Source organism: Thamnophis elegans, chromosome 5, assembly GCF_009769535.1.
Source record: "Thamnophis elegans isolate rThaEle1 chromosome 5, rThaEle1.pri, whole genome shotgun sequence".
NCBI classification, from domain to species: domain Eukaryota; kingdom Metazoa; phylum Chordata; class Lepidosauria; order Squamata; family Colubridae; genus Thamnophis; species Thamnophis elegans.
In genome coordinates, this window is record NC_045545.1 from 63,292,880 (window position 1) to 63,310,494 (window position 17,615).

At 38.6% G+C, this 17,615-nt stretch overlaps 1 protein-coding gene across 1 annotated transcript in view; it reads right to left on the reverse strand.

Moving 5' to 3' along the window:
* NAV1 (neuron navigator 1) overlaps positions 1-17,615 on the reverse strand; it is a 216,730-nt gene that overhangs the window by 99,279 nt on the left and 99,836 nt on the right. The window contains 2 exon segments of the mRNA XM_032218374.1: positions 7,920-8,285; positions 17,374-17,476. Of these exon segments, the coding sequence (XP_032074265.1) occupies positions 7,920-8,285; positions 17,374-17,476 (469 nt within the window).

A 17,615-nucleotide genomic window follows, 5' to 3' on the forward strand; every position in this document is an offset into this window, starting at 1 on the left:
TTAAATTTGAGAACTGTACGCAGTAAGGCTGTTTCCTACATTCCCAACAGACAAGTAGTACTAGAGAAACCTTTAAGACAGGGGTGTCCAAACTTGGGATCTTTAAGACTTGTGGACTTCAACTCCCAGAATTCAGGAGTTGAAGTTCACAAGTCTTAAAGTTCGGGCACCCTGGTTTAAGAGAACCTCACTTTAAGAAGTGGCCAAGCAGGTTCACACCAAAACAGACAATTCTTCAGAAGTTCTGCTGGTCACCATCTTGCCTCCTGCAGCTACCTTCTTATTTTCTCCGTTGCCAAAGAATCACAAAGAGCAGATAGAATAGAGTAGAATAATATCAAATTCTTCAGTTATTAAGATCTGAGCCTCTGTGCATATTCACCAACAAGAGCCCTACTACTTAAACAAAACCAAATGCAAATAAAGTATTGGCTCCAAACTATAATGATCTTTGGCCAACTATAAAGCATCATTTATTGTAACAGAGAACATACTAACTGCTTTTTGGATACTCTAGCCTTACTTTCAGCATATAAGTGAGGATAAAAGCATTAAAAGCATCACTAACAGGAAAAATGTTTACTTTTCCTCTGTCATATTCTCACCATTTGCTAAATAAATAAATAAATAAATAAACATAAAAAATAAAACTACAGAGAATAAAATAAAAACAACCATATAGTTAATATTAAATAGAAGACACAATAGTAATGAGAAGACCTAGATTCACTGACCATGAAACTCACTTTTTTTACCTTAACCCACTTCATGACATTGTTGTATGAATAAAAGCTTTGAAAGGATTTTGTTTTTTAAAAGTATGAAAAGAAAAACAAAATGGGAAACGATTCAATGGTCTCTCATTCATTTGCCAAGTGACTTTGCTCAGAGTTGCTGGAACTAAGAGATGGCTGGCAAATAAGTTTGATAAATAAAATAAATATTGATGATACATATGCAGTTTTGTTTTATATATAACTCTGATTAGTAATTCCTAATACTTGGGGAGAAATGAAAGACAAATTTAATTACACTAATAATTGTTAAATCAATATTACTGCCAACAGTACAGCCTTGCTCTTTGCAGTAAAGAGATATTTCTAAGCCTTGTGTTCTGGATGGATACATTCTCAAGTTTTCCCTTTTCAAACCACAACTTTTAGCTTTTCAGGTTTTTAGCTTTTCATAGGGCTTATAGCTTGGCTTCTGTTTCTTCCAATGAATCATTTTTAAAAATTGTAAAGACATAATTATTTTTGTTCTGGTTAAAAGCAATTTTTTCTTTGTTTATTATATCAAGAATAAAAGGTACAACAAGGGAACTATGACATTTTGGGGGAGAAGTTCAAAACTGAACTGTATATTGGGTCTGTGCAAATGGATTCAGATATAGTTACCTCAGTGGCTCAATGCCTTCCGTTAATGCGAGCCTATCAAATGTGTGGGCTTTTTTCATTTTTGACAGGATAGGAGAATTTTTTTATCTCAAAACTGAGAGGGCAGGATAAACACTTCTTACTGGCACGCAGACAAGCTTAGACTGAAACATTTATTGTTGGCGGGAACAACAAGTCCTGAATGCCTGCCAGTTTTCTGCAAGCCTTGTAGACTTCCAAACAAATAAATTGGCCCATTTGAGTTGTGTTTTTAATATACTGAGTTAGGCTGAACAGTCCTCTCAATCTTGGTTGCCTTTTAACTGTGCAATGAAAAGAGTTGGGTAATTGTCAAAGTTTTAGTTATTTAAAAATGACCTAAGTCTCTGACTGAGAAAGATGTCTTTGGTGCTGCAGGTGCCCTTAGAGGCAGCTGCAGTATATTAAACAGGAAGAAAAAATAAAGTGAATTGAGAACTGCCCCTCTAGATCAGGGTTTCTCAAAACTGGCAACTTTAAGATGCGTGCATTTCAATTCTCAGTAGATATTAAAATATGAATCCTCAGTCCCAGGAAAAGGCAACGATAAACCACTTCCGATATCTTGTCAAGAAAATTATAGGGACTGAGTGGAATTTTGATGTAGTGGTTAAGAAACCAAGCTAGAAACCCAGAGATTCTTCTAATCTTGCCTTGGGCACAAAGACAGCTGGGTGACCCTGGATCATTCTCTCTCAGTCGTAGGAAGAAAGCCATGGCAAGCCATAGCCAAGAAAACCTCAAGACAGTGTTCAGGCAGTTGCCAGAGTCACTACTTCAAATTTTCTACAAACCTGTCTCTGTCTCAGGGAAGATGCTGTTGTACAGGGTGGTGGACACAACAGAAAGGCATATTTCCTTGGTCCTATAAAATGACAATGCATTGTAGCAATGATAACATGATACACCAAGAAGTGTCCATTATTGCTCATGTGGTTGCATTTTTAACAAGCTGTATCTTGCAGGTCACCTGTAAGTGCACCCCAGGTAGATCACATTGCAATAATCCTTATTCATAATGTGACCAGAGCATATGCAACAGTCTGAAGGGCCTTTGGGAAAAGGTATAACTGCATACAGGATGAACCTGTGCAAAGATGTTCCTGCCCACAGCTGTAAATGAAGCAGGAAGACCCCCAAGTTGTGTACCAGTCTTGAATGGAGAAATGCAATAGCAATTAAACTTTAAAAGCCTTTAAAGCCCTCTTTAAGCAATTTACAGAGTCAACATATTGCCCCCAACAATCTGGGTCCTCATTTTACCCACCTCAGAAGGATGGAAGGCTGAGTCAACCATAAGCTAGTGAGAATCGAACTGTCAAACTGCAAGCAGCAGAAGTAGCCTGCAGTACTGCATTCTAATCACTGCGCCACCATGACTCAATGGTAATATCCCTGACATTGGGGTCCAAACAGCCATAGCCACAGCCACTCCGTCTTGTTAGTATTGAGCCAAAGTCTGTTCCACCCCATTCAAACCAAAACAGCCTCCAGATGAATCTCTGCAAAGGCTCTCCTGGCCAAAGCTAGTGCCTAACTCTTGAGGAATTGCTGCCTGTCTAGAAGAGCCTACCAGTCTCAAAATACATGACTAATCCTGAAAATATTCTCAGGAATAACTCAGGAAACCCAAACAGCCAAGCCATTCAATCTTGTGGGGTGGGGACGATTTTTGTCCTCCATCCCATACAATAGCATATTGATCTCTTCCTGCCCATCCATACCAAAATAGCTCTTAGACTCTGGGTTACACTGACAGCTTCACCTGTGCAGCCTGGGGTTGAGATGTATAGTTGTACATCATCAGCATATTGATCAGACAATCTCCTGTTTCCTATCAATGGTGAAATCACAGAAATTTTCTGTCCTGACCTACTATCCCATGTTCAATGTGACATCTCCTCTGCAAGTAAGTAAATAATTAGGTTTCAATAGACATGTAGGCATCTGTCTTTTATTTGAAGAGAATGTCCCTTAATTTAGAACACAGAAGAATACAGCAGCAATTACTTCAAATCCACATTTCTATGATTGTTAATTTAAAAAGTTGCAGCTGTTTTTAAAAAAATTTAAACATTGCTCATTTTATTTTATTCTTTTGTTTTAAAAAAAACAAAAAAGAGAAAAGAGGACAAAAGCAAAAGAAGATAAAAGCAATTATTATAAAAAGAATATTATACATACATATAGTCTATATAATCTATATATATGGTACTTTATAATACAATAAAAGAGTAATTTATTGATTTTAAAACTTACATGGCTGTTTATCTTATATGTAATAGTGCCAGTTGGCTCATAACAAAACCAATAAAAACAATAAACCAATCACATCACTCCTGCACAAAGAAGCACATTTCCCATCGCAGGGCCATAACACTTATCAACTACTTGGGGGAACAGTCACAGCTTCACAGTCTTCCAGAAGACTAAAAGGGTAGACACTTTCCAGATCTCAAGAGGACTGGGACCCACACCTACAAGGGAGGCATATCTCCAAAGTCTCACCCGGTGACAACTTTTAAGGAAAGGAACCTAATGTATACTCATCTTGTTCAAGCTGGTGAGCTGGACAAATATCCTCAAAAAGAGGTACTCCCAGAGATAAACAGGAACCATCCATTCAGGACTTTAAATGTAATAATCAGTACCATGCATTGATGATATCATAGTCTGATTCCAAAAACACTGATTATCTTTTTTCTAGCAAGAATGTTTAGATTAAAACTATGTTATCTATCACTTTCCCCCCAAAATTAAGACATGGCATGGTAAGAGGAAAAACTTACCAAGCAAAGATCAAGAGAAAGATATGTTGGCAACTCAAAGCTACACATCCCTTCATAAGAACTCTTGATGTTCCAATAGGGAAATCACACTTCAGCCACATAGTGCCTATTTCTGTGTGATCTGTATTAGTGATTAGTTTGTTTATTCTATATCAGTGGTTCCCAAAGTGGTCGGTACTGGGGTGCAGTGGGATGACTAAGGGGGGTGCTAAGAGGTAAGGGGGGCGGCAAGAGGGTGCTAAGAGGTAAAGGGAGGCGGAAGGAGGGCGCTAAGAGGCAACGGGGGTGGCAGGGGGATGGTAAGGGGACAACCCGAAAGGGCATTCACCCAGGAGCATCTCAGGCAACTTTCTCTCTTGTTTATTTAACCTCTTGCTCCAGCCTCCCCCACCCTACTACATTAAGATCCCTGCGCTTCCCATTTCTGCTGGAAGCACGCAGGCCATGTGAGTGAACAGGCGTGCGAGGCCCCTCAATGATCTGAGGGTGGAAGGTGCCAAACTGCACCTAGCCGTCCTCACTCCCTCGCGGCTAAGGGTGGGAGTGCCTGAGATGCCGCTGGGAGATTGTCCCCTACGGGTTGCTGGGACAGCAAATTTCAAGGGAAAACGCAGCTGCTGGAATTGGTGCGCCTGTAACTTAATGCTCTCCAAGAAGCCTGCATTACTGGAAGCAGCAGAAGAGCAGCAGTGGGCGCCACTGCCACCCCGGTGTCCAGCATCCTCCTCAGAAGCCTCGGGTTGCAGCCGTTTACATGTGTCTCCCGAGCTTCTCTCGAAAGATGAAATGGCAGGCACCCCACTAGCAGATCCTCTGGGTGAAAGGCAAGTGAATGAAGGGTGCAGTGACAGGAGAAGCTGGCCGTCCCCGAAGTCAGCTCTCGAGAAAGGAGGCAGAGATGAGGCCCGGGGCTCGCTTCCCTTCATCCTTCCTCCAAGAGCTGCAGGTGGCAGGGAAAAGGAGTCTTCTTTGCCAGCTTCCCAGCTGGCAAAACAGAATTTTTCGCCAACTGGAATGTATGTGTGTGTGTGAGAGAGAGTGGGGGTGAAAGAAAGAGAGAGAGAGAAAGAGAAAGAGTAAGAGAGAATAAAAGGAAGGAAGAGGGAGAGAGAGAGAAGAAAGAGACAAAGAGAGAAAGAGAGAGAAATAAAAGGAAGGAAGAGGGAGAGAGAGAGAAGAAAGAGACAAAGAGAGAAAGAGAGAGAAAGAAAGAAAGAGAAAGAAGGAAAGAGAAAGAAGGAAAGAGAAAGTAAATGGGGTAGACAGAGATAAGAAAGAAATAAGGAACAAAGGAAGGAAGGAAGAGAAAGGAAGAAAAGAAAGAAAGAGAGAGGGACACACAAGAAAGAAAGAATGGACAGAAGGAATAAAAAGAAAGGAAAGAATGAAAGAGGGAAAGAGAGATATAAGAAAAAAAAAGGAAGGAAGGAAGAAAGAAAGAAAAAGAAAGAGAACTTATGATCACAATTGAGGCCAAAATTTTGGTTGCTAAGCAAGAGCATTATTAAATGAGTTTCACCACATTTTACAAGTTGGCCATTCCCACCGGTCACATGACTGCCAAGCCATGCCCACAAAATAGGTCACACGTACAGAATAGGTTCTAAAAAAATTTGAAACCCACCACTGGTATATGTGTATGTTTGTGAGGGAGAGAAAGAATAATTAAGGTCATTGATCTAAAGATGAAAAAATTTAGATAAAAGACAAAAGTATTTATTATCCATTTTGGGTTTCTTACAAGAACATCTTTTTGTGTAATTTTGTGATATCTTAATGATATCTGTTGCAGTTTTGTGCTTTGTGATAATACCTTACTGAGATTACTTCTTTCAATATCTACATGGGAATTATCATCTACTAGGAACAGTGAAGTAGTTACTAAATTTTACTGAGTTTACTAAGTTACTAGTTACTAAGGTTCTTGATAAATGACTATTTATCAGACTTTGAAAACCTGGTATCACTGGATCATGTTTAACAATTTTGTTGAATTAACATTAACTAAAAAGGTTTTTAAATTGGATTTTGAATAAATGTGCAATTAATTGTTACAGTTTTGAATTTTACTGTTACTATCTTCCTTCCGTCATGCAAACCACCCAGTCACATGACCCCCCAGCCATGCCCACCAAGCCACGCCCACAGAACCGGTAGTAAAAAAAATTGAATTTCACCACTGGGGGGGAAGGGGACACTGAGGATCAGTTTGTAGCACTAAGGGGGCAGTGGATTGAAAATGTTTGGAAACCACTGTACTATACTCTGATAATAGCAATGTGAATAGGGTTCATAACTGGATTCAAAATTTGTCACAATCACATCTGTAGACCAAAGTTCTGTGATCAACAAGGATTCTTCCGCACAATTTCCTATAAGACCATGTCTACATCCCTTCCCTTGATGGAGCTCTGGAACTTTTAAAATAGAAAGTGTATGACATAATATCTCACTATGCTAGTATCCATCTCTCTCTGACCTCTCTGGCTGGAGGAATCAGCCAAAGAAAAACAAGACTCTTCATTTCTAAGCAACCCAACACTGAGCACAATATTAAAATCAACACATAGTTTTTATTGCACTCAACAGTGTATTAACAAATGTTACCAAATATCATAAAATCAAGAGATGCAACGAGCAAAATAAAATTTATACAAAATTCAAAATACTATTAGTACCCCCTTTAAAGTTTTTTTTATTTCAGATTATGATTTAGGATATGTTTTTCGAAACACTAGATGCTAAAAATGGTATGATGCAACGAGTTAAATCTTTATGTCTGACTATATGCTGGTTTATATATAGCATGTATATACAGTATTTTTATAACACATACTGTACCCAGGAGACAACCCTAGAGATCATGAGATTAAAAGTTTAAAAAATTTAAAATGTGTAAATATTGAGTCTTCCCATTTTACCCAAATTCCTTCATCCATTGTCATTCTTTAAAGGTAAGAAGTATGGAGCTTGGAGAAAAGAAATGATAAAACAATGCAAGTAAATTTCTGACAGAAAAGGTAGCATTTCAGTTATAAAATATTTACACATCTTGGTTCGTACATCACACTAACCTACATAATATGGTTTCTTTTTTTTAGCTTAGCTTCTTATTGTTTATGGATCATATGTTGAGTTAACCCCGTCACAGTTTAATAAGCCACAGTATGGTTACCACATGGTGCAAGACAGATCATGTGTTGTTCATACTTTTAAAAATGCTCACTTACTAAAACTGTGTTTACCAGGATGGTTAGCTGCTAAAAAACTGGTCCTAAAATATGGCATAGATATTTCTTCTTCACTTCAAGTAAAGTACTTAGGCTTGAAAATACCATTGTCAGTGAAACATTTGACTAGAAACATGTGTTCCATATGATCACTGGGTTTTATCCATCTGGATGAATCAGCTCTAACAGTATCACACTGGACAAGCTCCTTTTGTTTCTTTGGAAGTAATAATCCAATAAATGTCCTTATCTAAATCCCTGTCTACCAAAAAAACATTTTCAACAAATGTATCCGGCTCTATTGCATGTCTTGGGTATTTATCACTAACCTGCCAGGGAAATAGTTGCATAGGAAAGGGAAGAAAAAAATACAGAAATATAACCTATTCACACGGCTGCAATCTGCCTTGGATATTGCTATGTACAGAACATCAAGCCTAATTTTAAATAGTCAGCTGATGTTTCTAGAGGGCTAAGGTACTCACCCTGTGGTGATATCATCCTCTTCAGTCATTGTCTTGCCCATTAAGTCACTGTCACTCATGTACCCAGATTTAAGATCTACATCATCAGCATCAAGGGATTCCACCAGCTCCAAGCGGGAAATGTGGCTGAGCTTGCTGGGACTGCGCATGGGCATGGTGTGGGAATAATGAGCTCGTTCCCCATGCATGTACCAGCTAGGAGTGCCTTCTGAGCGACACCCCCCACCGACCGAAGGAGCATCTCCGGCTTGCAGGCGTGGGCTGGACTGACCATACCGCCACGAGAGAGGGGAGGAACGGTTGGACAGGCTAGATACACTGTGGGGATTGGCTTCATCGCTATCATAGCACGTCATCTCCAGCGAGCTGCAGGAAGAGAGAAGAAAAAAAAAGATGGAAAATTAGGCCAAGGAGGGATGAGATTCAGCAAGACATTTCTCAAAATCCAGAGTAGACTTATCTGAGTTGCAAGGCAAACTTCTCAGATGGGGCTTTTTCAGGAGCTTAGTTTTTGGTTGAAACTGTGTTTCTCAATCTTGATCACATGTGGTTTCATATGGTTAGGACATGTGATTTCAATGTCCAGAATTCCCCACTTAACCATGTCAAAGTTGAGAAATACTGGGTTAAAGAGTTAGGGGTTACTTGAAAGGAGCAGTCCCACTCTCATGCCCAAGATTTTATTTCAAAGCCACTGTTCAAGAGAAGGACAACAGTAGCAACTCAAAGCCCTTTCATGGGATTTAAGGTGTACAGACCAGGGGTGGGTTCCGGCCGCAATTACTACCGGTTCGGTGCCCAAAACATTTTTTGCTCTTGCTTTGTTCACACCAGATGCACGTTCTGCGCGCCTGTGCATTTGCACTTAAAACAATCTGCGCATGCGCACAACTTTTAAAAAGGAATAAAAATTACATTTTTTTTCAATGAAGATTAAAGAAAATTAAGATGGCGCCGCTGAGGATAGAACCGGTATGGTCACGTGTCTGCCAGAGTTACTACCTATTCAGCACTAACCCATAGTCTGCTTCTCTCTACTATTTCATTTTATCCAGGGTGCCCTCTTTGTCACATAGGTAGTACTAAGCCCTGTAGCAGGCCACAACCAGATTTGATTTCTTTTTATTACTGAAAGTCTGGTGTGGGCTACCTGTGCCTAAAGATTTTTAAGTTAGTAATTTGATTGCATTTACATCGCCAACCAAGAACTATGTGTGCACAAAATCATAGCATTGTATTTGCAGGCTGAAAGGTATCAGATTTTAACTCCAAAAATCCAGATGTCCACTACTGTTGATGGCAACAGGATAACGCTTTACTGCCCTCTAGTGATTGCCTGGATTTCAGTCCACGGTCCCAATGTAGCAACCCTAATCAGACAGTACTTAAATTCAGAGGGAGGGAGGGAGGGAGGGAGGGAGGGAGGGAGGGAGGGAGGAAGGAAGGAAGATAATGTCAGTTGAGAATTTCACAGACATTTTAGGACTACAACAAGAACTGCAATGTTATTATATCACGTAATAATCCTAAGAATCTCTCCTGCACAATAGCATTCGCCATACTTGTATATCCATATTTATTGGGACTAAAATTCCCAGCATTTCCAATCTGCAGAGCTTAATTGTTGGAGTATTATCCTGATAAAACTCTGACTTCCTCATAAGTTGTCTGGTTTGCTACTGAGGAAAGCAGGACAATGTATTAGATAGACAATTGGTCTAATTTAGTAAAGCTAGCTTTTCTTAAATCTTTTATCTTCAGCTTCAAATGTTCAACTGCTCAGTGGAGCTCAACTTTACAATAATTTGCTAATTTCCCCTCTTTTCTATATTTATCAGCAAAATAAACAGACTTGCAAACTGTTCATATTTTTGTGTCTAATTAGGGAAATAGATCCATTTTCTAGGGCTTTGGACAGCACTATAAAGTATTTGGTGCTTTAGAAAGAATGGGGACATGAACACAGTGCCTTTCTTTAAAGCAGACACAGGCTTTCTTGGGCTTATAAATGTAACCTCTGCTGATGATGATATGATCATATTAGAGTTATGAATGTGAAAATACATGTCTGCTGTTATACATTTTTATAGTTTATATCTAGAGAAATGAACTTCTCAAATGCATCAAATATTACTGCCACTGTTTATGCACTCCTTTGTGATGTTGTATTTTGCTGATAATTCCTTTACATATACAGGGTTGAGCAATTTGTTGGACACTACAATTCAGCTGTCCAACCTGTTAATTGGCCAAATAAACCAGTGATTCATCAGAAGGAAGCAAAACTTTTCATCCCAATTTAAATACAAGAGTGCAACTTTCCCATACTAAGCAGTTGTCAGCCCACCTTTGATTTATTTATTAAACTTATATGCCACATATCTCACTGATAAGGTAACTCTCGTTCAACTGAAGAATCCTCTATATATGGATCTATGATTTTTGTGAAGAATAATAAGTACAGATTTGTTTCTGTTTTATTTATCAAACAAATTTATATAGCCACCATACTCACACCTAGTGACTCACACAGTTGCCCCTTTGTTGCCTTTCTTGAACCTTTTGCTTTTATATTATTGGAATGAAGTATGAGTACTCCTTTTCCCTAATACTGAAATGCATTTTCACATTGATATTATTCTTTTACAAAGGAAGAAGCTAAGCTATTCTTTCACCCACACTTTCTGTAAAACCATTATGCCTTCTGAATAGAACCAGTGCAGATCATTATCTCTTAGTGAGGACTTCAAGAACTATTAATCACAGGCTTTAAATAGCTATGGCACAAATTCACATGAATAACAACTTACAATTTAAGTACTCCTCTTAATTCATGGAATACCATGGACAGTGATATAAAAACTAGGCCTTAGAACTGGTGTGTAAAATGTAGGAAAGACTGATCAAGCCAGCTGATAGCATTTATGTTTCCATTACAAATAAAGGCAAACATTAGAGTTAATGGCCCCTGCTGATATTCTAGCTCCCAGGCATGCATTTCATTTAGATTCAATAAACCCATCACCAGACATCAAATACAAACTGATAACTGAAACTGTATCTGGAATGGATTCACAACACGGGGAGGGATGGAGGTAGCCCACAAAGCCTGCATGTACAGTTTCAGTAATTACATTAATAACAGAGCTAGATGACTCTACTGAAATTAAATGCTAATAAAAATATATCACATTTAAAAAATAAATTTCTATCCATGCTCCTCAGGTGGTGAATAGAATAGAATAGAATAGAATATGAATTCTTTTTTGGCCAGTGTGATTGGACTCACAAGGAATTTGTCTTTGGTGCATATACTTTCAGTGTACATAAAAAGACAAGATACATTCGTCAAGAATCGTAAGGTACAACACTTAATGATAGTCACAGGGTACAAATAAGCAATCAGGAAACAATCAATATAAATATAAATTGTGAGGATACAAGCAACAAAGTTACAGTCACGCAGTCATAAGTGGGAGGAGAGAGAAGTGATAGGAACAATGAGAAAACTAATAGTAATAGTAATGCAGCCTTTGTGACTAGTTTGACAGTGGTGAGGGAATTATTTGTTTAGCAGATTGATGGCGTTCGGGGGAAAAATGGTCTTGTGTCTAGTTGCTCTATAGCGTCATTTTGAGGGTAGGAGTTGAAACAATTTATGTCCAGGATGCGAGGGGTCTGTAAATGCATGTACTCTTATTAAACCTGAAGACATATCTAAATGATGATGTTATCCATTCAGTCAGATCTGACTCTTGATGATTCTATGAGCTAGGTCTCTCCACATCTTCTGAGCTTAGATCTAAATAATTGTTTCTTTATTTCCCCACCACCACCAAATATTAAAACTATTATAATTTTCCAGAAAGGAGAACAGCTCCTACAGCAACCTAAAATCACATCTTAGAGGTATTATAAATTGTTTTAATACACTTCCAGCTTTAAAGGGGAGCCTCCTGCCGGCAAAAATTCACACTACGAGTATCCACTGCCTATTCTACCTCTGGTTTTCATTCTAAAAACCTACATTTTAGCTCAGTCTCATGGCCAGTAAAATTCACACATTCCAAATTCTCAATAGAAGAATTGTTTCATTTTCCATATGTCTTCTGATTTTAGCAACGCAGCACCACTAGGATATCATAAGCCTTTGAAGCATCATGTTGTGCATTAAATTGGTTCTTCTATCTGGTTGATTACTTGCCTTCAAATGGCAGAAACTTCGTGGAACAATTTTAATAGCAGGAAAATAAAACTAGCATATCTAGATTTCATACAGAACATGTTTTTAACCAATAGCAATAGCAATAGCAGTTAGACTTATATACCGCTTCATAGGGCTTTCAGCCCTCTCTAAGCAGTTTACAGAGTCAGCATATCGCCCCCACAGTCTGGGTCCTCATTTTACCCACCTCGGAAGGATGGAAGGCTGAGTCAACCTTGAGCCAGTGAGATTAGAACCACTGAACTGCAGATAACAGTCAGCTGAAGTGGCCTGCAGTACTGCACCCTAACCACTGCGCCATATTAATCACCATTTTCAAAATCTATTTACTGTATGTGTTCCTTCGATGACCAAAAGCTACTTTAGCATAAATTAATAACAATTATTATATTTATTTATTCATTTATATGGCCACCCATCTCATGCAAAGTGACTCTGGATATATATGAGGTGGAGGGGAATAATTAGGCTACTTTATAAAAGTTTTATTTGGGACACAAGAAGCAGTCCTGACAGGAGTGGACCAGTTTAATATTTGCCTTATGAGTGAAGAATCAAAGACAGTGAGCAGTAATGCGAAACAGGGAAGATTCTATCATGTAGTCACAGTCTGGAATTTAACTTTTTCCCAAGTGTTAAAGGAAGTCTGGTTTTTTTTCTTTTCTTTTTTTTAAATCCCTGTAAAACCTATTTAGGGAGTCGATTACAATTTTCAGTAGCATTAAACAGGGAAGGAACTAAAGGCATTAAGGAGTATCTCGGAGAACTACATCTGTTATATAATTTTAGATAAATGTAAGAAGGAATGGCAAACCTGGGATGAAGTCAAACTAGGAATCAGCTTAGAGTCTCTATTAAGCCACAAATGGACTAACTTCAACCCCTCTTCAGTTCTGTTAACCATAGCGCAAAAATAGTCTAACTGTTTAGTTCAGTAAATTCCTGAACATAGGAATGAAAACTTTACATGTGGTCCAAGTCTTTCCACCTGACACTATGATAGAATAGGCAAATATTTTATCTGAAGGGAATATTTTGCATAAGGGCACATTCAAAATATGATTTAGTCTCAGGCACCCTAAATTGTGTACAATTAAGGAGCATCTTATCATCTATTGTGGTTGAGTGTGTGGGCTTAATTCAGGATTCAATTATTTTTCTTTAATGACTTAATTAATGGCTTAATTTTGCAGACAAATTAAAACTTGAAATAAAGGGGGAAATTGGAATAATATGAGTGTTATATTACTAAATATAATCCCTGTTCTTTAGAACCCACCAATCTTTGCCTACTTTTTGGCACATTATTATTTTGATCATTGGCTACATATATTCTTCTATTAAATGTTTTAATCCTACAACAAAAGTATGGGTGTGCCAACTCATGGCTCAAAGCAATATATTATTTTGTACAATATATTGATGTTCACACACCCCGATATTCATTTTTTCTCCAAAAGAACTTCCTCAATATTTCCTGGCTACATATAATGAAATGTTATATCCCTAAGCTTAATGTTAGCTTAGGTTAACCATGAGGCTTTTCTAGACAAGCACATCAGCCTTGACAAAAATTTATTAGAACATTTTAAAGATGAATTTATTATTCTAATGCTTCAACTGCACTAATTTCTCAAGTAACTAATTTAAATTGGCAAAGAAATTACTGTTCATTCAAACAATGTCTCCAATCTAATAGTATCTCCAGCTTACCAGATAGCAAAGGCTACTGCATCTCTTCCCTACTTATTACACATATTTTTGGAGAGAACATGATAAATTTGTGTACTTCACACAACACTTTTCAAATAAACAAAATGCCTATACAAAGAAAATGCATTTATCAATGGGTATTCCCCTCTAATACATTTTCTTTATATATGGAAGCATACTGGTGTAAGCAGAGAAGAAATAAAGTTCAAAGAGAGTTTTTACCATACTCCTGCTGTGCTTGTGAAAGCCAAGTAGATACTTTATACCAGTAGTGGATTCCGGCAGCTGCGACTGCCAGTTTGCTCAGGGACACGCCGCGAACATGCACATGCTTGATGTGCACTGCACGTGCATGCACAGCACAATGAAAATTGTTCCGTGCATGCACAGAAGCCAAAAACAAGAGCCGGGAGAACAGGTTTAGGGGCGTGGCAGGCCTGGGTCGCTGCCGGTTCCAGCGACCCACACTGCCAAGCTACTACCAGTTCGACCGAACCGTTCCGAACTAGTAGGAACCCACCACTGCTTTATACCATGGTTGTCAAACTCGCATCATCACAGTGTCATCATGTGACATATTGCGACTTTTCCCCCTTCACTAAACCAGGTGTGGGCGTGGCCAGCATGTGACACATCTGGCCCTTAGGCCACAGGTTTGGCACCTCTGCTTTACACTTTATTCAAGAAAAGCTTTGAGAGTTCCAATGCAAAGAAAAACTAGAATAGGAACCTCAACATGCATGCTGTTTAGTGTTGACATCTTTTTAATATTCAATATATGAGCATTTCTAAATGAATAATTTTGACTATTTACTCATTATTCTGGGAGAAAGATTCACTGTACTCAATTTTAACTATTATTTCTTGTGACTAATTGAATGTCAAGATGCTATTTCCTAACACATCCAAAGAGAGAAGATTTTACTGAAAAATGATTGTTTAGGATGTAGCACATTGATTTTAGATCTAAGAACTCTTAATACCTACAATGAAAACAGAAAAGAAAGCAACAGACACCACTATTTATTGACCTGTCATCTAAAGACTAGTTGACACACAGAACAAATACACAGAAACCGCTATGTGATTATAGCCAAATGAATTTAGAACAATGAGATCCACTGTGAAAGAATATAAGTTATAATCTGAATTCAAGACAATATCTTTTACCACTTTAATCATTGAGTTTACTGGCTATAACATTGGACTTAAGTTTGCTTTAATCTTTCCTTCTGAAACAACAAAAAGAAAAACATTGGTGGCGTTAAAGACTAATTTACAATTTGTGGACTGCAAGTCATTTCATCAAAGGTATGACATGCTTCTCAAGTCACAGGATTATGCACAGATAGTGCTGTCTGCGCATATCTTTTTATTCTAAAGATAATGGTTTGTCTTTAAAATGCTTTTTTTTTCACAGCCAGTGACTATCCCTGCCTTGCATCTGAAGAAGAGATTACAGTCTATAAATACCTATGTTGTTAGACCAAAAAGGTCTTGGTTCAACTTTAAGAGACTAAAATAGCTACTCTTTAGCTTCTTCCTAGTTCTTGCATACATCACAAGCAATGAATGGATGAATGATTGGCTTCCTGGTGGGCATAAGCATAAATGCAGCTGTTAAACATCCTTAAAGAAACTGATTGCCTTGAATCTATCTTGCAGAAAGCACATGTGCAGCCAATGATATGCACAGAGATTATTATATTGATGTCTTCTCATCTCATCTCTCAAGATCCATACACTTCTCCTCTAGCTTATCCGAGCTCTCTCAAAACTAGCCTTCTATAGAAGTAACAAAAGCCTTGGATTTCTTCCATAAAGCAATCTCCCTTGATCCAACCTCCAGCGCACTTAGCTAAACAAATCAATTGGAAGCAGCCCAGTAGTCCTCCCTTGCTGGATCCCATGCTGCAGTGACTCATCTGGGTGGAGTTCATCTGCCAGCTCCCACCCTACATGGAGTGAGGCAGTCAGTATGAGACTTCTATTTTGCATTGTGAGCCAGAATCCCTTTAGGTGGTGTGGGATATAAAAACAGGACAGAAACCAAGACACCAACTGAGCAACACTAAGGGGAGCACTGCATTCAGAGAAACAGTCAGTTCACTCAAATACATGCATGGAGACACAAAATCTGTGACCTGCATACACAATCTGTGACTTGCAATAATCTCTGGATTTATGTGAAAAGTATATTCAAATGATTCCGGCTGTCTTTTAGTAATTTCAAACTCAACCTGGAGCTACCGAGCTCCTTGGGAAAGAAGCTAAATTCACACTGTCAGACAATAAAGCTTTATGGTCAAGCATCTCCTTTTGTGGTGGTGTATTATTAAAGTCAGTAGCCACACTCTGGTGCAAAGCTCAGAATGTAATTCTGGATGCCAGAGGGTTAAACTATAGAACTGAGGACAAAAGTGAGCCGATGGTAACCATTCCCTAAAATGGTAAAAATAATCTGATCACCATTTCCATGTGCTTGGAGAATGATCACCTTGCCAGCCAATTCCTCCCCTTTTTTCCACCAAATTACATTGATACATAGCTGTGGTTAGCTCACTGGAGGTCCGAAGAGCTGCTGTCACTGCATTAGCTCATTTGGACAATAGGGAGCCAAGGGAAAGTTTTACTACCCAGAGGCTGCTGCCAAAGCTCAGGTCTGAGGAATGGGAGCACTACAGTTCCAGCTTTGTCTGATAACTTCACAATTCCATCACCCTTAAGACTATAGAGCAGTGTTTCTCAACCTTGGCGACTTTAAGTCCTGTGGACTTCAACTCCCAGAATCCCCCAGCCAGCTCTGCTGGCTGGGGGAATTCTGGGAGTTAAAGTCCACGGGACTTAAAGTCGCCAAGGTTGAGAAACACTGCTATAGAGATTATTGATGAAACCAAATATTTTAACCATGGTTTGTTGATTAAGCCATAGCAGTTGCTTCACATGTAAGGCTAAGTTGTAACAGGTGGGTTCAAACATTAGGTTAAATCAAAACAAGCCTAACACGTTAGGGGTAGAGTTTGGTGTGAAGCAATCTTCTAAATTTAGAAACACGTATACAGTATTTGGTGTTTTTGAATAAATGTGCCTTGACTTTCTGAATCAAAACACAGGCTAATTGCACTGCTGTCAACATCAAAATACATCCTAATACCATTAACACAGATCACAGCATGCAGAAAAGAGGAGGCCCAAGATTAAAGAACAGGATTAACTTAATTAAAAGAACTGAATAATTTTATAAAATCAGCATCTTATGTTAGTAGGGTCTGCAGAAAAGAGCAGCGTATATGGAAAATAGGACACCCGCCTTTCTAATGCCAGCTTTTCAAAATCCTAATCCTTTAGGATAGAGGTGCTTTTTGATTTTTACTAGATGAGCCATGCTAAGCGCTTTTGCCCTTTGATTTAATAAAAGGTCAAACAGAAATTGGCCAACTGATTTATATTAATCCGCCAAAATGTCACTTTAGTGCTTTAGCCAAAAGCAAAGGGAACCAAGAGCAGAGATCTCACCTGTGAGTTACTTGGGAGCCCCGTAAACTGGACATGGTCTCTTCAAGGTTCTGCCGCAGATCGAGCACATTTTGTACTGTCCTCTTTCTCTGGGATTCAGGGTCTGTTGGGAAAATGGATAATATGTTCAAGGTTGATAATATGTTGAAAGGACATCTTTCATCAGCCATATCTCTCAGACGGTGAATGGTAACTGCAACTGCAACTTTTCCACATATCCATGGCTTTCCTCTCTCGCTTCA